The sequence below is a fragment of the Mus pahari genome, chromosome 1, assembly GCF_900095145.1.
Source record: "Mus pahari chromosome 1, PAHARI_EIJ_v1.1, whole genome shotgun sequence".
Taxonomy (NCBI): domain Eukaryota; kingdom Metazoa; phylum Chordata; class Mammalia; order Rodentia; family Muridae; genus Mus; species Mus pahari.
In genome coordinates, this window is record NC_034590.1 from 152,707,976 (window position 1) to 152,735,361 (window position 27,386).

The 27,386-nt window shown below is 47.7% G+C and overlaps 1 protein-coding gene across 1 annotated transcript in view; it reads right to left on the reverse strand.

Annotated features, from left to right (window-relative positions):
- Positions 1 to 471: 471 nt before the first annotated feature.
- Positions 472 to 27,386, reverse strand: part of Pik3ap1 (phosphoinositide-3-kinase adaptor protein 1) — a 113,758-nt gene continuing 86,843 nt past the window's right edge. The window contains exons 11-17 of the mRNA XM_021211878.2: positions 27,158 to 27,223; positions 25,575 to 25,780; positions 22,015 to 22,087; positions 15,620 to 15,775; positions 10,968 to 11,038; positions 9,753 to 9,889; positions 472 to 2,479 (exon numbers count right to left, since the gene is read on the reverse strand). Coding sequence (XP_021067537.1) covers positions 2,422 to 2,479; positions 9,753 to 9,889; positions 10,968 to 11,038; positions 15,620 to 15,775; positions 22,015 to 22,087; positions 25,575 to 25,780; positions 27,158 to 27,223 — 767 coding nt within the window. The 3' untranslated portion in view covers positions 472 to 2,421. The remainder of the gene's footprint in view (positions 2,480 to 9,752; positions 9,890 to 10,967; positions 11,039 to 15,619; positions 15,776 to 22,014; positions 22,088 to 25,574; positions 25,781 to 27,157; positions 27,224 to 27,386) is intronic.

The following is a 27,386-nucleotide window of genomic DNA, read 5'->3' on the forward strand; positions in this document are numbered from 1 at the left end:
TTAATTTTAAATACCTCAAAGGTTGGACACTCCTAAACTTTCCCCTGCTACTCCAGGTCCAATCAGGGACGTGGCTAGTGGCCACTTACCTGAAATCTCACGTGGCTGCTTGGCTTTATCTCCTGCCACTACTGTGTTCCACTCTTCTGCCCAGAGTCATCAGGAATCTCTCCGGTTCCTCTCTTGTCCTAGATCACACAACTCTAAGTGTCCCACCCCATGCTCAGTCATTGGCTGTTGGCATCTTTATTGATTGATCAAAACCCAATTGGGGTCAAGTACCTTTAGCATATGGGCACTCAGATTCTAGATTGAATCAAAGCACTAGAACCAGTCTCCAACAGGTTGCTGGCTCAGGGAACATCTCCTCAGGACTTAACATTAGCCGCTCCTGACCCTGATCAGTTCTATGTACCTCCCAAAAGTGTCACCTCCATCAGACCCAGGCTCCTCAAAAAGCACTTTCAGTTTTGTTTTCTATTTATTTTAATACAAGAATAAAATGCAATAATATATCCAGACATTGCACAGACAGCAGTGTTGCTATCAAATTTGTTCACCAGAATATGTACACTAACTTCAGTTTGGTATCCAAAGGGGGCTTAAGATAATGAGATACAAATCTTTTATCAAAATCCCCGAGAAGGGATGTCATCTTTGTTCTATGTGATATTCTCTTACTTCTCCCAAACAAGTGACAAGAGGGTTGAGGGACACTTGCAGAGTGGCTACCATGTTCCAGGTTCTCTGTGAGATAATTTGTGAAAAGACTTTCCCATGGTAGACATGATCAATGGTGTGTTTTACACAACAACTCAAGAGTCCCCCAGAAGTTAAACTCAGGAAGTATTGGAAGGTGGAATGAGATTGAAGGAAAATCTTTAATTATGAGAAAAGGGCCCAGTAGGAATACAGTTAAATAGATCAATATATATCTATATGGGACTAGACAATGGTTTCATGAGAAACAACCATATTACTTGTATTTTAAAGGGACCCCTTCTGATAACTTTACTGTATACATAGGTAAAATTAAGGATTTATGGTCTGAAGATAGGTTTGTATAACAGGAATTCAAAATTCATAACATAGTAACAGGTCTATACTCTGTACAGATTTACCAGACTTGATTGTAACAGTCTGTAGTCGCAGTAGTATTGTTACTGGGGGAAAACATTTTAGCTTCTTTCTTCTACCACTTCAGGCTCCCTCAGAAGGGAAAGAAAAATCAAGGGTCCTTCTCCTTCTTTATGGCAAGAACCAAGGCATATAAAGGCCAGCCCATACTCTGGTTCTGATCATTTTCAATGGTTTCCTACAACACAGCTAGCTGGACAGCATACCAAGGTAAGAAAGCCCAGAGTGAAGGCGGCAGCTGATAGTCCCATGCCTGGGTGATTCAGAAAAGGGAAATGTCTGGAAGGCAGACAGTGAGGTATGGCTCTATTTCTACATTTGGAGAGTTCTTAAGAGAGGGTGAGACGTGGAAGGATTGGACTTCTTAGAGACACAAAGTGTGCTGACAGGGGCTGGGGAGACAGATCAGTAGATAAAGTGCTTGCTGTCCAAGCATGAGGGCCAGTATTCAGATCCCCAGCATCCCACAGATGCCAAGGGGCCATGGTAACCTGCCTGCAATTTCAGCACTGGGAGAATGGAGCCAGGAGATCCCTGGAGCAAGCTAGACTGATTGTACCAATAATCTCTGCCTCAGTGAATAGAGGGAGAGTGACAGAGACTTCCAACATTACTTCTAGTCTCCACACAGAGGCACATACATATGCCCACAGACAGACAGACAGACAGACAGACAGACAGACAGACAAGACACCACACATGCACACCACACACGTACACACTCAAGAGAAAGAGGGTGACGACAGAACCACCTGTTCCACACTTCTGGGGGACTCCAAATGCCACACTGGAACAGGAGTCTGGCTTAACCCCTTCTAAGATGTTTTTCAGTGTGTTGTATGTGACCAGCCCCAGGACAAACATAGAAATGTGGAAGAACTACTTCAAAGTTAGATCCCTTCCTACCTCTGCTGGAAGGGCTATAATCACTTCCAGAAATTAGGCTGCACTACCAGGTATGTATGGGCTGATGGATGTTTCCTACAGTAGGCTCACTTGATAAGCACATGCCCATCAATCCTGGTAGTCTCCTGCTGTAGGATATGAGAGGTAAGTATCTTCATCCTTTTGGCAAACTAGAATGTTTGCCAAAACAAAGACGCCTTCATCTCAGGTTTCATCACCCCTTAATGATGTCTTCAAGGATCACCCAAACCAGCAGGGCTCCACCATCACCAGTGACAGTGGCTCTCAAGGTCCAAGACTCAATATGAAGACTTCATCAACAGGCTGAGAATTGCTAGTCTTAAAAATCCCGAAGTTGGCTGGATCTACGAGGTGGGATCAGCGACCTCTGGGTGGAACCGGCGGAGGAGGATGGAAGGACTCCCGGGTTAGAGGTCTGCAATGAAAAATAAAGCAACCCTATAAAAAAAAACTAACCCAATCAGAGTTCTTGGGTCTCCACAACCTGTGGCTAATTTGAAGTGATCTGTAGAAGACACTCTCCTTTGTCAAGGAGTCAAGACACAAGAGATGTCTCATGACATAGATGCCATGGCTTCTGATCCCTGAACATAGGGGTCCACTAGTGGAAGTAGTGACAAATGCCAATTCCCAGGCCCCACCCCTATGGTGGTTTGAATATGCTTGCCCCAGGGAGTGGCACTATTAGGAGGAGTGGCCTTGTTGGAGGAAGTGTCACTGTGGAGGTGTGCCACATGGGAGCCAGTGTGCTCCTGGCTTCCACTGAATGAAGATGTAGAACTTTCACCTCCTCCAGCGCCATTCCTGCCTGGACGCAGCTGTGTTTCCTGCCTTGATGATAATGAACTAAACCTCTGAACTTGAAAGCTAGCCCCAATTAAATGTCCTTTATAAGAGTTGCCTTGGTCATGGTGTCTGCTCACAGCAGTAAAACCCAAACTATGACGACCTCTGTTCATCACACTCTTGAGCTCAGTGTAAGACCTTTCTACAGTATCCCAGTTGCAAACNCCCCCCCCCCCAAATTAACTATGTCTTTCACTTTCTGTTGCTTTGTCACCCTTGGGTCTTGTTGACCCTGGAGGGACTGCATTTCTCACAGTTAGCTAAAGCCCCCGTGGCCTCCTTGTGAGCATTATCAACTTGCCCTTCTCACCCCAGGGTCAGGTGGCGGACAGAGACAGTCCCACTGCCTCAGCACCTACTGCAGCCATCCAAACTACTGATCCTAGGTCTATTTGACCCCCGCCCTACTCACTGTTTCTCATGGGAACCACAATAAAAAGCCCATGCCCACTTCTGACCTTTGTCCCCTCTGCCTCCTGACCCACATGCATGCATCCCAGTATTAACCCTTGCCGTGTGGTGCCCCCCCCCCATCCTCCCGCTCCACTCCTTCTCTGTAGAACCACGAATCCTGCACACCATCTTCTCAATAGCAGCTGTCTCTTGTTCTGTTGACCTTGTCGTATCTAAATAACAATGGAGCCTAGTTGGTAAATGCCAGCAATTCCAATAGACAGCCTGGATAGACCCGCTATCATAGTGAGATTGGAAAAAAGAGAGACAAAGAATTCCAGTGCCTGCTTCCCACTTCCTCCTGGACTACTGCCATTCTACCTGTGCTGCCCACCTAAAAGTCCCTCTTCATGTTCTTCTGAGTGGATTTTTGTAAAGTCCTAAGTGACACTCCAGGTAGACCAGGGTGGGTCTATTTACAGATCGGCCCAATGATTACAGATAGTATTCCCATGTGTGTGCTGTAAAACCAATATTTAGTCTCCAGGAAACAAATCAATAACGTTCAGAAAGAGAGCTTTGTTGGTTGCCATAATTGAACTGTGTAACCCTGGAGCTGCATAGACCAGGATTGAACTAATCTGTGAGTAAATATTTGCTAAATGCCTCCCGCACAGTGCTTTTGAACAGGTCAAGGAAATGACAAGAGTTGGGAAAGAAGAGGCTGTATCCTGGGAACAAGAGAGAGAGTCAGACAAAGCAAAGAATAACCACAGATGTCCACAGGAGGGGAGGGCTTTGTGTGTTGGTCCCTGAATTGCTGGGCTTTTCCCAGTGAAAACAAAGGAACGGTGCCCTTCTGCCTCTCTCTTCCAGTCTCCTGTCCTATGAACTATGGGCCAGGCCACACCTCTTAAGCAAGTTTAGGTCATTCCTTCCTTTCTGCAAACATTTGCCCACAATTCACACTCCTGTGTGTGACAAGCAGCAGATAACAGGAGCAAGGATCTGGCCATCAAGATACTGTGTGCGTGTGCATGGGACAGAGAATGTGCAGAATCAGGAGTCCATCCTATTTGACAGGCAAAGCTAAGATCTTAAGGCTCATCTAAGCATGGATGTTTACATGCACAACTCTCTCTCCCATCTCTCTTTGTGTTTCTATTTGTCTTTCTCTTTCTCCCTCTCCTCTCTGTGTCTATCTCCGTCTCCCTCCTTTCTTTCCTCTCTCCCCTCTCCCCTCTCTTCTTTCTTCTCTATCTCTCTCCCCTCTCTCTGTCTCTCCTCTGTCTCTCTCTTTGTCCTCTGTCTCTCTTGCATCTCTTCTCTCTTTCCTCTCACCTCTCTTCTCTCTCTGTCCCTATCTATCTATCTATCTATCTATCTATCTATCTATCTATCTATTTCTGTCTCTCTGTCTGTCTCCGTCTCTCTCTGTGTGTGTTTATGTGTGTATGTGAACTCAACTTTGATGACCACATTTCCTCATCTGCTCAATCAAGGTATGTGGGTACTTAGAGATGACATGGAAATTAGTTAGCTGCACTACACTTGGCCCAGAGTAGACACTCAGAAAGGTAAGCTAGAAATCTCACTCTGAGGATGAGCAGTCTAGTCTGAGACCTTTCCTCATGAACTTTACAGTTCGCCTTCCTCTATGAGACAGTCCCTGTGCCCTCTGGTCCCCTCTCTCATCTTGCTGTCCTGTTGGCACACCTACAAGGACATCAACTTAGTTTCACTCTGATGGCCAACTCCAGCAAAAGATCAGAAGCTCCATCTCAGGGAGATGAGTTTATGGCAACAGGTATAACAGAACCAGGGAAGGTAAAGGATATTTTGTCCAAACTGGGAGTGGTCTGTACAGAGACTGCCTTGTCGGATGCTGAGAAGCTGAAGACACCTGCATACTGGCCACTCTTAATCCAGTGAGTTTTCACTGGTGGAAGAACCCAGCAACTCTGATAGTGACAGTGTTCTCTGAAAGTGAGGCTTTAGCTGGCATGCCTACATATACACACCATCTAATATAATATCCCAGTTCCCTGGAAGCTAACCGTTTTGTTTTGAAACAGCCTCTTACAGTATAGACCCGGCTGGCCTCAAAATCTTGGCAATCTTCCTGCCTCAGCCTCCAGAGTGCTGGGATTTACAGACACCAAATCTGGCTTGATAGCTAATTCTGCAAGAGCTGAAGAGTCCAACCCAAGTATAACCACTCTATTTTTATAATAAGTATTTATTGAGTCCCCAATTTGTGTCTGTTACTGTATCAGACAATGGGAAGATTAAAAAAAATATCATTCAAAAGTAACTTCTAGGTTTGGCGGACAGCCTATTTGATTTAGCTCTTGTTGTGCAAGCACAAGGATCTGAGTTGAAACCCATGTAAGAACTCGGGCACATCATGATGGGGTGCTTGTAATCTAGGTGCTGGGGAGGCAGAGACAGAAGGACCCTTGTGGCTTGCTGGCCAGTCATCCTAGTCTACTCTGCAAGCGCCAAGCCAAAGAAACACTTGTGTAAAAATAAAAAGGAACAAAAACAAAAGAGAAACCTTAGAGGCACACACAACTTCTGTTCTCTCAGCCTTCCAGATCCACTTGAGGAGAGGAATAGAAACAGTGTTTGCAATAGGGGAGGTAACAGACTAGAATACCCGAAACAAAGTTTCACACTCAAGTGTGGAACTATCAGGAACAGCTTCCTAGAGGAGGGATGCTTGGACTAAGTCTAAAGGATGTACACAAAATGGAAGGGAGTAGAAAGAGAACCCTCCAGGGAATGGGAGAAATTGCTCTGGAGAAACAATGCATTTCTGAGACCATCTAAGTCATGGAACATAGAAGAGCACAGGAAAATGATGTGGCTTGCCGCTATAGGGCCAGGGAACACGAAAATACACAGACTCCAATTCTGAGGTTCTTACAGGAAATGGCATTATCAGCTGCATCTGCTCTAGAAAGTGCCCTTGACTATGGTGTGGAGTAGGGACCGGCGGCGGACAGGGAGGTAAATGGGAACCTCAAGGATGAACCAAACACCAGCAGGTGGGAAGATGATCACTGGCAGGGCGAATGGATAATGCCTGGAGAGACACTGGACGTGGCAGCCGTGAGGGGATGGTATCTCAGCCCCAGGCTTGGGAACTCATGAGGAAGTGGCTTGGGGTAGAGAGTGGAAGAGAACCGGCTTGGTAAGCTCAATGCTTTTATATGCTGTGTCCGAGATACCATGGGGCATGAGAGTTCAGGTCCCCAGTCAACAGCAGGAAGTAGATGGTAGAGATGGAGACAGAGGTACCAAGCCGGCTGCTGGCAGCCGTTGTGGCCATGTGAATGGCGTGTGGAAACAGCCCTGGAATGGGCCAAAGCTTGGATCGTGTGGGAATGAAGTTGCACCAGAGAGAGGAGAAAGTTGAGGAGAACGTGGGATTATAGGTTCCCAGAGGGGAGGGATCTGGGGACATGTCGCCCGCTTCTCTTGTGTCTATCAGCAGATCAGCCATCCAAGATGGTCAGAGAGAAAAGCCACCTTATTCTCTGCTCAAAGACTGCTCCCTTTTATCCCGAAACCTGCACACATCCTTACAACACAAGCTCATACTTGCAGATCCTTTTCAAACCAAAGTGCACACAAGCCTCGAGTTCTGTTAATTACAGGACTCCATAAATACCAATTTTTTTTAGCAATGTGCTTTAGCTCTTTGTTCTCCCTATCTTTATCACAACACCCTCCCCAGCTCCCCAGACAATCCGTCTCCCGTCTCTTCTCACGCAGTTAAAGCCATATAAAATCCAGGGCACGGCAACACGCGTCTGTAATCCCAGCAGAGGAGGCAAACAGAGGACCCTGGGTGCTCGCTGGCCAGCCAGGATAGCCAATTGCTAAGTTCTCCATTTAGTAAAAAAGACACTCACACAGTTAAACGTGCCCCAGGTTCTAATCTTTTAGTGTCTGGCACTTGTTTTCCTGATCCCTCTCCTTTCGTTTCTCCTTTCGTTGTTTGGATAACAACGACAACGACGTGGACAGCACTAACAAAATCCTACATGAGCCTACGGCTGCATTTTCAAGACTGCCACTTCCTGTCTGGGTACGATTAAGACAGGTGGCTCCAGAGTCCTCTTCCTTCAGAAATAAAGTCTTGGATCTTGGATCGCCTCCTCTCAGATAACTAGACTTTCTTGGCTGCGTGGAGCATAATGACTAGAAGATCCAATCTGTCAATCAGAGTATCTCCCCACCCACGTCCAAGCCTCAGCCTCAACGCCTGCAAGAGGTGATAATCATAAGTAGGCTTTAGAGGGCGTTAAGTCAGTCATGCACTGAATGCGTTCGCCAGAGGGCGTTAAGTAAGTCATGCAATGGATGCATTCGGCAGAGGGCGTTAAGTCAGTCATGCACTGAATGCGTTTGGCAGAGGGCATTAAGTCAGTCATGCAATGAATGCGCTCGGCATGAACTCTGCCCACACAGTAAGCAGTCATTCAATAACAGCATTGATTACCGTAATCGGCCCTGCAAAGCCGCCCCCCCCCCCCACCAAATACATAGTAACTTTCAAGCCACATCATACAAACTCAGGGCACAGGCTTGGGTTATCACACCGGGAGTGGTAATACCCTCACGTGCATCCCCAGGCTGCACCAGGAAGACATGCCTGTGATGGCTGTGCGGCTGAGGACTCTCAGATGTTCCGGCAGCAGGTGTCAGTATAGGAATGTCGCTGGAAAGCAACAAACAGTAAAGGCCAAAATGGAGAGAAACGGAGAGGCTCAGCCCCACGAGTTGGCTTGAGCCACTCTTGCTTACACTCCACAGACCATAGAGAAGGTTCCGCCAGAGGCCCCTGTACCCACTAAACACAGAGGGAAGCAAGGACCCAGCAAGCAAGTCACACTAGTCTGGGCCCGTCTTCAAAACTCCAGGTGTCTATTCCTCTCCTGTATAAATATATTCTCAATATTCCTCATCTCTTGCCACAGTCATTAGTATCCCATGAGGAAATTCATATAGTATCTCCATTTTACAGACGAGAATATCGAGGCATGAAAATGTCAAATACCTCATTCAAGCTCATGAGTGATAGCAGGACACTTAACCCCAGGACCACTCCAGAGCCTTGCTCACTCCCTCAGACCAGGATTTTTTTTGGTTTTTGTTTGTTTGGTTGGTTGGTTGATTGTTTTTTTGTTTTTGTTTTTGTTTTTGTTTTGCCTTCACTTCTAATTTTATCTCCTGTTTCCAAGAATCCCAGAATCCACCATACAGCTATGAGCATAACTCTAACCAGACAGATACAAATTACTAAGGGTTCTGGGGAGATGGCTCATTTGTTAAAATGCTTGCAATACAAGCATTGGGACCCGAGTTTGGAGCCCAGGCACTCATAGAAAATCCAGGGCACAGCAACGCGAGTCTGTAATCCCAGCGGGGAGGTGAACAGAAGGACCCTGGGTGCTTGCTGGTCAGCCAGTATAGTCATTTGCTAAGCTCTAGGTTCAGTGAAAAAAAGTCACACACAAATGTGAACATACATACATACACATGAATAAAAAGTTAACTTAGTGTTAGGCGCTGGAGAGACGGCTATGCAGCTAAGAGCCTTTGTTATTCTGCCACAGGACCCAAATTTGGCTCTGAGCACCAACACTGAGGGGTTCACAACTGCCTGTAAGTCCAGTTCCAGGGAACAGTGTCGCCCTCTGGCTTCTACAGGCACCTGCACACATGTGGTGCTACATATACGCGGACACCATACGTACAGAAAAATGGGAAAATTAAAACATATCTAAAAATTAGTTTAAATGCTGACAGTATTATGAAGGGCCTTCACTTGCAAACTTACATGTTATTTAAAATGTGAGCAGCTAAGCTGGGCATGGAGGTTCATGCCTGTAATTCTAACCGTCAGGAGGCTCAGACAGGAGGATTGAGAGTTGGAAGTCAACCTAAACGATATTGTGAGAACCTATCTCAAAAAAAAAATCAAGAACTAGGGCCTGGAGAGATAGTTCAGCAGGTAAGAACAGTTGCTGCTCTTCCAATAGATCTGCTTGGTCCCCAGAACCCATGTCAAGTGGTTCACAACTATCTGTAACTCCAGCTCTGGAGGATCCAAGGTCTCTGGCTTCTGCAGACACGTAGACTTACATGCATATACCCACGTGCAGATACACATACCTACACATGACTTTAAAACATATAAATAAATATTGTTTTAAATCAAGGGCAAAACCAAGCAAACAAAAAGTCACAACGTATTAGTATTTGTGATGGAATAAAGTGTCGCTTTCTACTGAAGAGACGACGTTGAAGTATGTCAACTACAGGTTATTTCCATTGGCTGTGTGCTTGCTCTTTGGTTGGTTTTGATGTTCCTAAATCCTCCTTTCCATTACAATTAAGAGAGCATGAAGAAGACATCACACAGACTTCCATGTTACCTCTGTGAAGCTGCTCGAGGAGGCACCCTAGGGGGTCTCTCAAGGATCCCGACTGGTGTTCCGGTCACAACTGGAGCTCCATCCACCTGCATAGGACCTGGGCCACGACTCCTGGTAATTTCAGGGACTTCATTGTCCTATAGCGTGCAAGATGAGAAAAGGTGACCATTGCACAAAGCACATTGTCATACACAGCCAAACACCGTGGGATAGCCCCCACCATCACTAGGCTTTGGCTGTTGCCATGCCAAGGGTCAACTTGGTGGCAACGGCAGTTTTCCACATCCTTCTGGTGTGGCCAAGGAGCATAACTTTACCACGATTATCGCAAATTTCTGGAACTCAAAATCCTGGCTTCTCCAAGTATGGCCTGCTGTTTGCTAACACCAGTGCTGCTGAAAGTTCACAAGAGTGTGCTCCCTGTGGCCCATTCTCCTGAGTCCTCAGAGTTCTTAGTGACTCACATGATCCCTTGGGCTCAAAGCAGCCACTGGTCACCAGGTCAGGACAGACACTGTGACACGCGCAGTCCAACTTGAAATGGGGTCACACCCTAAATCAGCTGAACAGCTCAGCTCAGAAGCCTCCGGGCTGGAGAGCACGTCCCTCTCCATGCAGAAACTCAGGGAAGGCCAGTGTACAGAGGGGGATGAAATCAAAGACTATATACTCTGGGCCCTGGGACATACAGGACAATCCTGAAGCTCCATATAGCAAGACACAGTCTCCTGATCTAGATCCAGCATCATGCTGTCCCTGGAATTCCCCAGCTCCTTGCTGCAGACACCCACTTCTGACTGAGTAATCTGAATGGATCTGCCTATCCCTGGCTATGTTCCCCTCTCCCCCCTCCCTTCCTTCCTTTATGCTGGGGCAAAATTCAGATAGCGTGAGGTCAACCAGCACAAAGTAAAATGGCATTGGCACATTCACAGTTTTATGCAACCTTTGCCTCTATCTAATTTCAAAACATTTTCCTTGCCTGCAAAGAAAACCCCAGACCTGTTAACAATTCTTCATTCCCTCCACCCTCCAGCCCCACCAGCCACCAACCCGAATCCTGTCTCTTTGGATTTGCCCATTCTATGGTATTTCATACAAACAGCTGCCCATAATATGTGACCTTTCGTGTATTACTTCCTTCCCCCTGTATTCCTTTCCCTTGTGATAAAAATGACCCCTGAGACCAGACAGACAGGAAGTCCCGCCTCTCACCTCGTTGTCGCCCTCCATTCCACTGCTCACGCTGAGAAGGCTCCGTGTGCTCGACCGGTTACTCGTGCTGCCTAGAAAGCAGGAACAACGTCAGCCAGACTGTGGATTCTCTCAGGAGAGAGTGAGGTGCCGAACTCCGGCCCGAACGTATTTATAGCAACAGAGACAGTGCATAAACCTGAGAGTCTTCAAAGTGTAGCCACCTTAAGCCCTTCTGGTAGAGTTCAGTTTTCCTGTGAGCATCATACAAAATGGTGTGCTTTCTGATGACCACTTTGGGCTTAATAGCTACCATTTACCCAGGGCTTACCTCACGTGGAGTGCTTTTGAAAGCGTGATTGCCATTTAATCCCTTTGAAAATCCTATTTGATATTAGAGCTTTGATTTGCCAGACATGGAAACAGAGGTACTAAGGATTTCAGTGGCTTTAAATCTGCAAGCTGCTTTTTGTTTTTTATTGTTTTTTTTCTTTAACTGTGTCTTGCTGCTTAATTAGGAATTACAGGTCCAGGATGTCTGTATGACATAGATGAGCCTTCTAATAAGAAATTACACGCCAAAGTCAAACAATAGGCGGGGCTATGGGTGTGGCTTGGTGGTAAAGTCCTTGCTAATGTGTTCAAGGCCCTGGGTCCAATCCCCAGAAACACAAAAACAGAAATACACAGTACAAATTCCAAAGTATAATTTATGTTTATAGTAGAGGAGTTCGGCATGAAAAGCCTTTTCATTTAGGAATTTATTACCTATATCATTAAAATCGCATTAGCCCACAGAGCTTTCTGGAAATACATGTTACTCAATATGCTAGCTTGTGGGAAACGCAGGTAGAACTGAGAAAATGAATTAATGTAAAATTGAAGTTTGTGTTTTGGCATTGAGTCTCATTACCTAGCTGTGGCTGACCTAGATCTGGCTATGTAGAATACACCCCCCCCCATGTTCGGAATAAATGCTATCAAAAACTCTCTAGATGCCCCAACTATAAACAATCCCTGAGCCCTGGGTCTCCACACTGGTGCCTGAGCCTCCGTATGTCATCTGTTACTGTCCCTCACAGGCTCCTCAGTGGACTGAACCCCACCATGTTCTGAAGTTTACCCATCAGCAGGAAGTGCAACGAATCACAGGCGCTGGCTCCAGGGCTGTAAATTCACACCCATCAACTCCCTTGGCATTCCTAAACCTATAACCACAATGTTTGGCTCTAATCCTTGGCACCTTGATGCTGTCTTCCCTCCGGGCTCATGAATGACCCACAGCTCCCTTGGCTGCTGTTGGCAAGCAATCTCTGGTCTTGACCCGCACACTCTGCTATTATGTCGGGGGAGGGAGGTGGTACCACATCCTTGTCATCAGGGAAGAAGGCTCAGCATCCAACTCATGCTGTTTTTGCCTCCCTCCATCATGAGCCCCTAAAGATAGGATCTTTCCATCTCTGTCTCCAGAGGATGAATAAGTGAGAGGAAAAGGTGGCCAGTTATAATATAACCTGTGTACCAACAGCCATAGTACAGTCAGGCTTTTGTTCTCTAAACACATCGCTAATCACTGGAGCTTAATGACTTAGTTAGAGCCATGTTTATTAACCTGTAACTGTCTCCCTGCAGGTCCCGAGAGATGACAGCTGTGTTGTAATAAAGATAGCGGTGCTCACAGGCAAAGGGCAGCTGGTGGCTCAGGGCCTGGCTTCCCCTACCCTCCCTCCCTGCCAAGGAACCGGTTCTATTTGGAAGGTGGAGCTTCCCTGGGTAATAGCAAGGTCAGATCTGGCTATGACTGGCGGACCCTCTGCTCACTTGCCAGAAAACTCAAGACCTGTTTTCTAACCTCTGTTTGTTATTTAGGAGATACAAGCTTTACTGTCTTGGATAAACTGGGCCAGACAGGGGCATGCTTGTCATGAAAGGCAAAGAGCAATTGTGTGTCTGATTGGTGGGAGCAGCTACCATCGGCAATCCTAAGGCAGTATATTATCCTTTAGTGACCCCTTCCCCACAGTGAACTTCACCCCATTAGTGTCTATGCCTTAATGTTCCCCCACACTCACTCCAGACTCAGACCTGCTTTAGCCAATAGAACATTAGCACATGTGGCAAAGCCAAAAACCTGACAGGTTCTTGCACAATGGGCTTGCCCCTTCTTCCCAGATTCTATTTCTTCTATTCTAAGAAGTTTGTGCTGTTGAGTTAAAGGTCACACAGAGTGAGGCCTTAGAGGATACCAGGCCATCCTGGAGGCCCCAGCTGAATGCAGTCAGCCATCCAAATGACTCCTGCTCGTTGAACATGGAGGAGACACAAGACGTCCCTTCTGAGTTGTGCCCAGGTTATGGGATCAGGTGTATGGAAGTGGCTATATTTCAAGCAGTTAAGTTTTGTCATGATTTGTCACATAGCAGAAACTGGAGCAAGAGCATCTCTGATCTGTAGCCACAGTGAAGAGTATAAGCCCTTGGTCTGTCATCAAATAGCATTTCCTACTCCCACAGGCTAGCCATTTTTGGGCAACAACTTATTTGATCTATGCTGTCCTCAATATAGGCTGCTCCAAAGTAAAGCACACATAGAGAAACAACTTTGCAATTGTAACACTTCACACACACACACACACACACACACACACATACACACACACACACAAACACACACACACACAAACACACACACATACACACACAAACACACACACATACAAACACGCACACACACAAACACACACACACACAAACACACACACACACAAACACACACACACACACACACACACACACACACACACACACACACAGCACTTCATATTTGTCTTTAAGCTTTTGCAACTGTGNACACACACACACACACACACACACACACAGCACTTCATATTTGTCTTTAAGCTTTTGCAACTGTGGCTCCTTTTGCCAGAGAAGGTTCTGGCACTTCCCCCTCTCCCCTCCATTCATGCCTCTTTTCTCTCCTGCTGGCTGTGACTCCCCCATGGAACTCTCTTCTGCTCCTGATATCAAAGTCTTCAAGTTGCCTTTGGCAATATTTGGGTACACGTTATTGCCCCCATTATGTGTGAGAAGGCTTTTCTTCTTGTCCAGTCTACATTCCCATGTAGTGACCCGATGGCCTTTGGATCTGTTGCCACGGTCAAGGAGTGAGGAATATTAACTAAAGAGAACAAGTTGGGTTCTACTGTCACCTTTGCTAGTCTCTGGCTGTTTAATCTTTAGCAAAATTCTTTCCCTCTCTGGGTCACAAATGACCCATCTATACAGTAAAGAGCCCTGACCTGTGTGTCCTTGGGTGAGCAAACTTGTATATGTAAAATTGTACATATACACATATAGGTGTTTGGGGTGTGTGCGTGGGTGTGATTTGAGTGTGGCAGGGTACAGGCATGTAGGTTTTTCTGAGAAACAGATCCAGAATACACAGGAAATTCTTAAGAAGGCTGTGATCTAAAAGAGAGCAGTACAGACTTGGAGCGCCGACCCTTTAACCTGCATTCATTTGTGGGCTCTCTGCCTCACTTCTAAGGAGACCCAAGTCCTGAAGTGTGTCCACTTCTCTCTGCCTCTTCCATCATTTTTTTTTCCAGTTGTTTCGAGAACCGTGAAGAACAAGACAGACAAGAAACTCAGCATATGCTCGCTGCTAGTGAGGCCAGCCCGTCAGCAGATGCAGCCCTGGATACAGAGACAGTGCCATCCCTGAAGCCTGCGTGTCAGGCAGCGTCTGCCACAATCAGACTCCCATTCATGCTTCTTCATCAAAAACAAAACAAAAAACAAAAAAAAACAAAACAAAAAAAAAACAAAACAAAAAAACGAAGATGTGTCCTAATTAGATCCTGAACTACCTGCATGGACATTGCAGTTCTCAAGCTTGAGTCTATTGTTGTCTACAGTTCTGATGAGGTGTCCTTGGTTTCACCTTAGCACAGCTAGAGAAGAAGCCGGAACAGGGGGTGAAGAGCCCTGGCTTGGCTCTAGAGTGAATTCAAAGCCCAGCCCAGCCCAGCCCTGCTCAGCTCAGTTAGATAGTCAGCCTAGGACAAGGCTAAGCATGAGCACTTCCTCCTCAGCAAAACGAGGTCACAAATCTACCTTAGAGAGGTTTTGTGGCCTTTAAACAGTCGATGAAGACAATTCACTTTTGGTAAAAGCCCTACCAATATGAAGAATTATTATAAAGCAGGCCAGGTGGTGGTGGCACATGCCTTTAATCCCAGCACTCAGGAGGCAGAAGCAAGAGAATCTCTGTGAGTTTGAGGCCAGCCTGATCTGCAGAGTGAGTTTCTGGACAGCCAGGACTACACAGAGAAACCCTGTCTCAACGAAACAAACACAAAACAAAACAACTATTGTAAAGCAACGCTGGGCCGAATCTTTCCACCTCTGCTGACAATCATTAGGTTCTGCTATTTATAAATTATCATACAACTGGGCAAATGCCCCAGACCAACTAGTCCATATACTCCACACCTCTCAAAACCAAATCAGGTCCCAATTAGGGTCTTGGGCTCCAGAGGGTGTTGGCAAGGCCAACAGGTGCCAGCTGGAGTACAGGAAGGAGGGCGCCCCTGGTTTGCTGCAGGAGGCAGGGCGCCCCCCCCCCCCGGCTTGCTCCAGGAGGCAGGGCGCCCCCGGTTTGCTGCTTACTTGCTGAGCTGGATGTGCTGTCTGTTTTCCAGTCCCCGCGTCTCAGCTCTGTCCTGGCCGGCAAGACGCTCTTCCTGGGGCCGCTCTCATACACGCCAAACTCCACTTTCTCCGGAAGGTGCTGTGAATGTCGGATTGGAACTGTGATCTCCAGGTCTGGAGTCAGAAGAAAGGAAGAGATTCAGGCTGGCTGTCATTGCCAAGTGTCTCTCGTACTCATTGTTCATCTGTCTCCCGGGCCTGGGCCCAGAGGAGAGAGAGAGAGAGAAACCCCTGGAGTCTTGTCCCACTTCAACAGGGAAAAGCCACAGAATCCAGAGTGGTCCAGCAGAGTAAAGGGTTGATAGGACATGAGAAACGGGCCAGAGAGCCCTCAGAGAGTGGAAAGAAGAGACACTCCTAGACCCACCACTTAGCAGCTATGCAAACAACCTCTCTGAGTTAGCCCCCTGCCTAAGGAAGGGTCATGAACACCCCTGATGTTTAAGTGGGGTGTCATGAACACCCCTGATGGTAAACCACCCTGCACACCAGGATCACTTTAACAACCCCATCTTTTTAGTTCACTGGATCCTCATAAAACCCAAGAAACTCGCACTGTTACTATCATTCCCAGAAGCAATGAAAGTTCAGTAAAGTTGTTCCCCCATTGCACAGTCGAACGTTCCAAACTGAGATGTGGACCCTGGCCCTGGAGTCCAAGCTGCTCCCCACTGCTAGGATTAAAGGCCTCTTGCTCCTTGAATTTACTAAGGATGGCAGATGAGGGGGTATGGGATGGGCAACCTACCCTGACAACAGTGGCCCTAAGCGTTTGTGACCAAAGTCCTCCGCGAGAAGGACAGTGACTTCTGAGGCTGATTCATGGTAAAGATGCACAGTCCTTACCCAGCTCAGCGTCAACCTGACCTCTTCAAGGCTGGGCACTGCCTTGTTAGTCCTCCAGAGATTTCAACCCCAGGGTCCTGGGAGCATAAATAACTTGTGCTAGTGGGCAGAGTAAGCTGTCGGGTATGCCATCAGCTTATACACACACACACACACACACACACACACACACACACACACACCCGACCCCATGGGTGTGAAGCAGACAAGGGAAACCATGGGAGCAAGGGTTAAAGGGGAGGACGCTGTGGGACTGTGCTTTGTCTCAGACACTGCCTCTCCTCGCCACTTCTGTTCTTCCAGGGATCAAGTGCAATAGGAATACAAAGGCAACCCTTTTACCAAAGCCAGAGACCCACCAAGAGAGCTAACAAATACTAGAGCCCTACGAGGAAGCAGCATGGGGGTTGTATGGACAGGAAGCAGCGAACAGCCTGCAAGAACATCTCAAGGGTGGATTACTGATCTTCACGGGCCCCACCTGTCCTCATTCTAGAGAAGCTGGCTCTAGCAGTAGACCGGGTCCTGGTGAGAGTCCACTCCCCAGTCCTTCGTGAAATGGGGACGTCACTCATGTCCCAGGCTCTTCGGTTACCCAGCCAGAGAAGCCCTAGCCGTGCTCGCTGCCCTGGGCACGGAGTGTGGCTAAGGCATGGTCTCACCTGTCAACAGCAAGTCTCAGAGCCTGTGCTGATATACCATTCTTTCCTTTCCTTCTCAGATTTTATCTGTCCTTTTTAAAAGCAGGCCACTTTACAACCCTTTTAAGGTTTCCAGACTGATTGACTTCACAGTGGCCAATTTCCCGCCACTTCTATGAAGAATAAAAATAAAAACACACAGGAAGAAAAGGACCAGAGGTCAAAGGTTTAAAACTCAGCGACAGGCTAAACGTTTCTAAAACACTGCCACTCTTTGCCTGAAGGCACAATGTCAGGACTGATTTTTCCGGTGTGTATTGATAGCTTTCCTGGACTGTATTCCTCTGGGTTGTTACTTCCCTTTGTGTTTTGGGACGTTTCTATTCCACAGGTGATTATAACCCTTCGAGGAAACGAAGCTGCACACTGAGTAGAGGAAGGGCCCTAGATATGGAAGCAATTCAGCCAATAAGGCAAGGAGCAGAGCCCAGGCTTCCTGGGTCTCCGCTGGCTCTGCCTCCCAGGACACACCTGGAACACAAATATCAGCTGTCTTCCCTGTGGGGCCACAGGATCAACAAGCGCCACCCGATTGACTGTGCCATCGACTCCATATACAACAAAGTCACTCCCTGGGGCTGAAGACTGCAAATGGAGGATCCGTTTTCAAGGGTCCTTGGTGTCCCAAGCCAGATCAAAGAAAAGTGGTCATATGTGTTATTTTCTATGGCAACTGCAGTTTCCGAATGTGAGTCAGTCTGGGGTCAGAATGAGTTACATTTCTTAGAAAATGTCGCACAGATGGAGGTGCCACTCACCAACCCCAAGGTTCTTACTGGTTGATGAGATGTGTGCCAACAGTTTTCAGTGGTTTGGGCAACAGAATTCTTTCTGCCAGTGGCCCATAAGTATACATGTAGAGGCCCCCACACAGTGCATTGTGCAAACCCACCAAACAGAGCATGGCAAGTCAGTACGTAAACTTAGAATTACAATGAGAGAGTTCTATATCTTCATCGGAAGGCTGCTAGCAGAATACTTGTTTCCAGGCAGCTAGGATGAGGGTCTTAAAGCCCAAACCCACAGTGACACACCTACTCCAACAAGGTCACAGTACAGCCACAGGGCCACAACTTCTAATACTGCCACTCCCTGGGGCTTAGCATATACAAACCATCCCATCCGCTGTGAGGGGATTTTGTTTCTCTATGATCCCTGTACAGCCGCTGATATACAGCCTCATCCCAGGCCACAGGATAACAGAGCAACCAATCACAGACTCAAAGCTACAAAAGTGAAAGCCAAAGTTCACCTGGTTTTCTTTACTTTAAAAAAAAATGCATTTTGTTTAGGGGAGAGGAGTAAGTGTGAGTGCCATGGTGTAACAGTGGGGGTCAGAAGACAACCTGAGAGAGCTGATTCTCCCCTCCCGTCACGCCTGCCGTGTGGGTCACCTGACTTAGCAGCCAGAGCCTGTCATCCACTGAGTCATCTCAATGGCCCCAAGCCTTGCTCACTTGTAAGTTGATTATCTCAGTTATTTGTTATAGCGATGGAAAGTTAACCAACAGTGTCCAAACGTACATAGTTCAATCTTTTAATAGTCACAACACTAATTAGAGTCACTGACATTACCCCTCTCCGAAGCAGAACCGCACGTCAGAGGACCTGGAAAGAGGGGAGGGAAGTTGGCTGTGCTTCTTTGGGGACCTTTATACAATGAGCATTCTGACTTAGACTATAGGTACAGGAGGAGGGAAGCCATTGTTCCGAGCCTGATTAGCCTTGAGTGAACTTTGTGGGGTCCTACGGTGATGCTCAGGATGGTCCAGAACGTGTGGTCCTCCTGATTTAATCTTCCAAGTGCTGGGGTATAGGTGTCTGCCACAGTGCTAGACTGTTCCTCCATACGACAGCTGGAGCCCAGGGGAAGACAGCTATAATGAGACCCAGAAGTCTCAGCTCCTGAGCCAGAGCCCTGGCCCCTGGGTGTGTGTGAGTCTCCTGCTGTACCCTCCCGGCCTTCGCACACTGGGGTTATCAGCTGAGATGTGGCCCGTGCTCAGAAGCTTGTCACAGTTCGTCTCATCAGTGCTTCTGTCTTTGTGTGCATATGCTCTACTTTTAAAGAGCGCTTCATTCCTTTCCCACCGAGAGCCCTATTTCCTGAGCCCAGATGACCGCACATCATCAGCCTGACTTTTTACCATGTCAGCTCTCTCCTCCTCTCTATCCTGCAAGCAGACACGCTGAGCCCCCACCCCCTGCCCCAGGGAGGAGGTTATACATTTAAAATCTAGATACTTAAAAAAGAGGGCTGGAGAGATGGCTCAGCGGTTAAGAGCACTGACTGCTCTTCCAAAGGTCCTGAGTTCAATTCCCAGCAACCACATGGTGGCTCACAACCATCCGTAAATAGATCCGGCGCCCTCTTCTGGAGTGTCTGAAGACAGCTACAGTGTACTTACACATAATAAATAAATCTTTAAAAAAAAAAAAAAGTGCTAGGGGCTGGAGAGATGGCTCAGAGGTTAAGAGCACCGGCTGCTCTTCCAGAGGTCTTGAGTTCAAGCAATTCCCAGAAACCACACGGTGGCTCACAACCACAACCATCTGTAATGGGGATCCTATTTCCTCTTCTGGTGTCTCTAAAGACAGCAAGAGTGTACCCAGATACATGAAATAAATAAACAAATCTTCAAAATAACATAAATAATTGTTTGTTTGTTTGTTTTAAAAAAAATCAGTACTAGGATAAGCTCCCTAAGCCCTTTTCCTTATCTACTCAAAATCAATATTCCCTAAGCCAACTACTTTTGGAAAGACACTATGCTAGGCATTATGGGAAAACCACACCCACATGAGCAAAAGGACAACTCAGAAACTAGCAGATCACACACACAGAGGAGCCTGGGTTCGAGCCGGATGCTGATACTTGGTGACTGTGTGGAATGACTGCTGTCAGCAGACGCTTGACGGAAAGTCCAACAGAGACTTCCTAAAAGCCATCAGGACTGTACTGCAGATGGAGGGGCAGCGGGGTGAAAAACACGCATGCTCCCGCCATCTTGGAAGCACGGAAGGGAGGAAAGGTGCTGGACTGTGACTGGAACAGAACAGAAGACTAAGGAAATCCTGGCCTGTGTCACAGAGAGCAGGAAGCAAGAAAGGATGTCAGAGAAGCCGCTTTGGTGGAGGAAAAGGAGCCAGCAGGCTGAGTCGTAGAGGAGAGCAGCAAGTGCAGAGGCCTGAAAGAGAGACCTGTGCTTGCTTGTTAGAGCAATACGAGGGATGCTCAGACCACGGCAGAGATTGAGTACAGAGGTCACATAATGTGAGGCCTTGGGGGCCGCAGCAGAGAGTCTGCTTTTCCTGTGTGGGACAAGGACCCCTGGACTACTGAGAGCAGAGTGTGGAATACTCTGATATTTAATCTTTTGCATTACTACTGCTAGTTTTGATTATGTGTCTGTGTGTGAGGGTAATGTGTACATGAGTGCAGTTCCCCAGAGTGGCCAGAAGAGGGCAGTGGACCCCTTGGAGTTGGAGTTAAATGTGGCAAGAATGACCCAGTATGACTGCTGGAAACCAAATTCAGGTCTTCTAAAAGAGCAATACAAACTTTTAACTACTGGGCCATTTTCCTAGCCCCTAGTGTTTATTATTGTTGTTGTTTTGTTGTTGTTATTGTTATTAGTTACATTTTTGTGATAGGGTCACATTGTATAAACAAGCTGGCCTCAGACTCATAGATAACTGTCATTCTCTGCTTCATAAGAACTGAGATTAAAGTGGTTTGCCATGACACCCAGTCATATGACACTTTATCTATAAAAGGACACTGGCCGTAGGCTGGAGGATGAACTGCAGAGGGGTGAGGGTGCATAAGGGTGGAGCTGAGGCCGGAAGTACTAGTCCCACCGAGAGACGGTGGTGGTTTGGTTATAGCCATGGCATAGGAGAAAGAGCCACACTTAGCCTGCACGTTGGAGTCAGAGTCCTGGGAATGAGGAAATGAGGGGACAGTGATTAGGGCAGAAAGAGGCATGCCTGCACAGCAAGCAGGCCCTCCAGGTGTCCTGACAGAGACAGAATACAGAAGCCTACAATGGCCCAGAGTCTTCTCAGAAAGGGGGCTGCTGGACTGACCCACAGTCCTGTTATAAGGATGCAGGTGTGAAGGAGGAGCCTGAGCAAGAGGCTCAGGGGACGTCACCTGTCCACAGCTGAACAGCACAGGAAGGCCTGGATTTTGCTTAGTTCTCTACGTAAGGTGCTCCTCTTGCCGAAGCCGAGCACAGAGGTCCAAGGTGTTGAACGCTCCTTGCTCAGGACAAGTGGCGTCACATGGCTGATGTCATGGAAGGTTTAGAGGGGACAGAAGATCGTGTTCATCGTATATATGACAGTCATTCATGGCCCTACGGTCACAGAGTGGTCCCTAGATACTCGTGATAAAGATTGCCCACTCTCAGGCGAGTGGGGCTTTCTCTGCTCTGTTGGTGCCCACGTTCTCTTAAGTGCCAAGATGGAGCCAAGAGACAAGATGGAACAATCCTATGTGTGTGGGATGGGGGCTCTGTCCATTCATTCTCTCATGGAAGGGGACATGCCTTTCCTGGTACTCCAGCATTTACAGAAGGGACAAGACAAACGTGTCACCTCAAAGGATCTCCCCGTCTAGTGAAGGGCCTGGATCTGCAAACAGATGCTGGGCAAGCAGTTTGTCCACTCGGGACACAGCAGCAGGGAGGGTCAGGTATGGCAGCGATGACATCCCCTGGTGACGTGACACCCCCTGGTGACGTGACACCCCCTGGTGACGTGACACCCCCTCACGATGGAGAGCCCCGAGAAGCCACCTACCTGCGTGCTTCCCTGACTTTCGCTTCTCTCTCTGTCTTCGGGTGATGCTCTCTCTTAGTCTTTTAAGATTTTCCTGGAAAATAATTTTTGTTGTTTAAGTATCCAGCAGAATGACAGCCTTTGGATATTGGAATTCCACTCTTACCCAATGCTCTCTATAGGCACCAGGACACTACCGTCACATATTTCAAGATGGTCCCCAGAGAAACTCAAGTCTGATAAATTGTGCCTGAAATGTGCTTTTGTTTTTTTTTCTACAGTAGCGTCTACTTTCGAATGCCCGGTCCCATTCTCGGCCTTAGAACCCACTGCCTTCCTCCACCCATACCTCATAACCAACCTCACCCTGACATGCTCACAGACTCGAGTTCATTCCTGTGTCTGACTGTGACCTCTGCTCAGTCCTCTGACCTCAAGGGACCCTGATTTCTATAAATCTGTCCCAGGCCTGGGTCAAGGCTACCTCCCTGAAGCCCTTCCCAGATGGCTCCGGGTCTTAGTCCTGTCCATGCCAACCACCTGGGCTGTACTGCCTTGCATACAGTATATGCATGTGTACACATATGTATCCTGACTTTTCAAGTACACCATGGACTTTCCAAAGAGCAGGTTCATGGGCCTTCCTATAAGTCAATCATTTAGTCCACTGTAGTCATTCAATAGATGTTGACTGGATACATGAAGGTCAACATTAGTTTCTAACTTAAGTCAGTGCACAGCAGCAGTGCCTGGGCATCCCGGTGAAGGTAAGCACCTGAGTATTCAGTACCCTGGGGAAATGTCTAAACAGTCTGGTTGGAGTAGCGGGTGGTTATCAGAGAGCCACAGGAAGCCAGGCTGGAAGGGCGGGTTGGTCTGCAACTGTGGGCTAAAGACTAAGCAACAAGGAACGTCATAAGGTGGTCATCATAATGACCTAGGGGTGGAAAAGAAAGAAACAAGGAAACCCAAGGAGTTGGCCCAATGCAGGTAACCAGCCAACGGGGGGCATGGCTAGAGCAATGAGAAGACACAAAGGAAAACCACCACAGAAGTAGGCAGGGTCTCCAGCTACTGCCTATGAGAGGGAGAACCCCAAAGTCTGTCTGGGGCCTTGAGAGATAAACAGAAAGGAAACTACTTGGCTGGACAAACCTCAGGTCCCGTGCCCCTCAGGAGAACATGTCCAGCTAAGAGCTGCAATTTTAGAACTGGGCAATAGTTATCTGCGCAAAGGAAGAGCTCTAGAGAGATTAGGCAGTGCCCACACACGAGGGACAGGAATGAGAAAGACAGAGGAACAGACAGAAGCAGCGGGAAAAGAAAGTGGTTACCCTGGGATTAGCTGTCACATCACCGACCCGGACAGGGGAGGGTGTCGGGGCATAGACTAATGTGTACTTCCATCGGCTGGGGTTTTCTAAGAGAAAGTTGATGATTACTCTGCGCTATAACTACGGGCTTTTCCACCCGTGCCGCAGTTCCCGAAATAATGACTCCGAGACTTCTTATTTATGAATAACTGCCTAGGCCACAAGCTTTGGCCCATCACCACTAGCTCAGAAGTCAATTATACCATTTAAACTAGTCTAAGTTCTCCTCAGTTTCATGTGTCTGTCTCCTAAGAGTTGGGGCAAATCTGTTCCCAAACCTGACTCTATCACAGAGTTCCTCTCTCCCTACCGGAACTCCCGCCTCCTACTTCCTGCCTCAGCTAATAGGCCATGAGCTTTTCATTGACGGGTGATGCTTCCCTATAGTATACAAGATATTCTCTAACACTGCCTCAGGCATGAGAGACGCTTTTCCTGGCTCACACTCTCTCCCTTCCCTTCCCAGGTCAGAGGTGGAGAAACGGAGACACGGCAAGCCCACACCATCCAGCTGCAAGAGGCAGACTAAGGGTGTGACTTGGGCTGCCAGCTCCAGAGACAGCATACAACTACTTTGTCACATGGTCACAGTACTTAATGTGGAGGGGGTAAAAAAAAATCAGTTTTGGGCCAGTAGACTTTGCTCAGGGCAGCAGCTGTTCTAGGGCTCCTAAGTGAAAGGGGCCTGGAGCCCTGTGTTTAACATCACAGGGTGCCACCACCCGTAAGACCCCCTAGAGAGGGAGGCACCTGGGAAAGAGCATCCTCATGTGAAAAAACACAGCTGGCAGAGTTAAGGACATGCAGGGATAGAGATGTGGGAAGGGAAGCGTAGACTCTAGAGCCAGCGAGCGAGTGTGCCCCTGAGCACCTCTTCTCCAGTCTGAGCCTCAGCTTCCTGAAAATCAGAGGCCGTGACGTCTCCCTGACACTTGCGCTATGAGGAGCCACAGAGAGTTACCCAGGAAAGCTATAGCACACACAGTATCTGCTGTGCAACTATCAGGGCTCAACTAGGGCTGTCTTCTGCTTGTCCTGACATCTCAGCCACACCCCCAAAGGCACAGCTCCCCTCCCAGGGTCAGATGCTGCTGCCACTCAGACGTAGCTGTCGAGTTAGATGTAGGGACTGTAATACACCAGGGGAGACCTTATCATTCACTAGAGAAGTGGACTTGAATATGTCCCTTAGTCCCATGTCCTGATTTCCTCACTTTTAATGTGAATATATGAAAATTGTGTGTGTGTGTGTGTGTGTGTGTGTGTGTGTGTGTGTGTGTAGTTGTTTATTTTCTCATAAGTCATCAAACCAGCTGGGCTTGGTGGCGCATGCATGTAATCCCAGCACTCCAGAGGTAGAAGCAAGTGGATCTCTATAAATCTGAGAACAGCCTGGTCTATACAGTTAGTTCCAGGTCAGCCAAGGCTATATCATAAAATCCTGTCTCAAAACAGCAGTCATCTTCAGACCATATATACATACAGACAGACAGACAGACATACAGATAGAGCAAGACTCTGCTGTGAACCCCAGTCCTGTCTTATGTGCCTTGCCAGAGGCCAGCCCGGGGAGACTGTTTTTGGCCCTTTGCAGATCTTTGCCTCCTTTGGTTGTATTGACAAAGTGCCTAGAGAGATTTGCAGTGTGTGTGTGTGTGTGTGTGTGTGTGTGTGTGTGTGTGTGTGATAGAGAGAGAGAGAGAGAGAGAGAGAGAGAGAGAGAAGACAGATAGACAGACAGACAGAGACACAGAGAGAAAGACAGAGAGAGACAGACAGAGAGACAGAGACAGACAGATAATCAGATAGACAGATTGATTTAACTCAGGAGGTTTAGACTCTGCCGCTTGTAATGTTAATTTCATCCTATTTCTTGAGATCTTTCCAAGTTTTCTTCATGTCCTAAGGAGTGAAGATCAACTGTGAGGGAGAAGCAAAGGACCCTGAAGAACAAAGCTATCAAGCAGAGGTGGTGGACCATGTCCCAAGGCAGAACTGGAAGATAAAGGAAATTTGTTCCTGACTTCCAGCCTCGTAAAGCTTTTAGCCAGGGTTCCAGACAAGGACTCTCTTAGGCACAGCTACTGAGCAGGATACACAATGCTCACAGGTTCCGCCATCCAGTTCCAATGTCATACATGACAGCTTCAGCTGCCTCCTCCATTGCTGGGGGCGAGGGGAGGGGCGGGGGCACCGCTGGCTACCTACCTGTTGGAATCGGAAGGACTCGGATCGCTTCTTCTGATTGAGTTGCCACTCTTTGAAGTGCAGCACGGCCTCGTCCACGTTGACAATGCCCAGCTTCACCTGCTCCTGCAGGGTGATGAGCTGCCGCTGGCCTGGCGTCTTCATCCCAGCAAATGGGTCATAGATGCTCGATGGAGGCCTGTCCCTCCATGGCCTCACAAGTGGCTCTGGAAAGAACGGCAGATAAAAATGGTGGGCACAGACCCCTGGGAACAGGCCTGCTGTATCCAGAAGAAACAATGACGCATGGAACAAAGAGAAGGTGGGGGAGGACAGGGAACCAGGGTGGGAATGTTGCCGATAATTCCAACACCATTCACACAGATAAAGCCACAATACGGATGGGAGGGGCGACGTCTGCTGAACACACAGAACTTTGGCATCTATGGCGGGGTTTCTTCACCTGGAGACTGCTGATATTTTGGGCTGGATCGTCACTCTGTATCATGGGGGTTCATTCTGTGCATTAGAGGTAATGAGCAGCATCGCTGGTCATCACCTACTGGGTGACTTTTCTTGGATCCAACAACCCAAAATGTCCCCAGTTATTGCTAAGTGCCCTCTGGGAAGGAAGAACAAAATGCCCTCTCTATTTGAGAATCCATGTTTTAGACATAAATCCCCTCAGAGAACAGAAAAGTACTCAGGCAGAGTCCACCCAGGAAGCTTCTCCCAGACCTGTCTCTGAACTGATGGGACAAAATATCAATGAGGTTGCCGCCTTGGTCTGGTGGCACAGATATAAACTAGGTGCTTAGTGCTGGCAGGTTGTCCTCGGGCTGTTTTGTACCAACCTCTATTTCATCACCATTAAAGGACATCTTCCTACGTCAGAGGTAGGAGGCCAGCTTGCCAGTCTCCAGGCTGCAACCTGAATTACTTGCAGAAGTGACTGGGCCGTTAGGACATGTGAGGACAGCTTGACATAACATGTCTCAGTTCATGGAGTACATTCCAGATTTCCCCTGTGACCAGTCTTTGAGGAATCGCTTCGCATGCTTACACCCCACGGAGGCTGCTTTTCCAAGCAGTTTTACGTGGGGTAGTGCTGACAGCCTATGCTGGGCACCAGGAAACGAATCAATGTTTGCCTTCAGGACTCCGTGCCTTTCAAATTTCCTTAAAAGGTCTTTGGGGAAAACCGGTTGTTACAAGAAGATAACTTTGATCAAAGTTGACACAAAGCAAGGTGGAGCTGGTAAAGATGATGGCAGCAAGTAGTTCAAGAGGGCTGTGCCACACACAGGTGAAGACAGAGCTGGGCCCACTGTTGGCATTGGCCTCAACCCCCTCCCTGTTCTGTATGGATACCTGTCTATTAGTGCTCTCTGTGGGGTCGGTTTGTACAATAACCTAGAGTACTCCAGCTTCTCCCCCACCTTTCCTTTGCCTTCAGTAAGGGGCTCTGAAGCATCGCCCCTGAGCTACCATTCGGATCTTTCTCCATGAATGCCACGTGCTACTGTCACACTTGGCCGCCCTTGTTACGGGAATCCTGGAAGTTCTGCTCGTAGGCAGAAAGTCGAGGGCACGCCCTGGCTTACCTTTTCTGATGTTCTCTGAAGAAACGTAGAAATTCCCAAGCCGCTCCTGACTTTTTTCTGCAAAAACTGTGAAAGAAAGAAAATTCTGAGTAGAGGCAAAAATGTCTTTCTCAGAGACACTGTTACACGTTTACAAAAAAAAAAATTAATCTCGTGCAAAAAAGAAGTAATAAACGTGACCACTGTGCACAAATTTCTGGAAGAAAACAGTATAAGAGAGCAGAGAGTA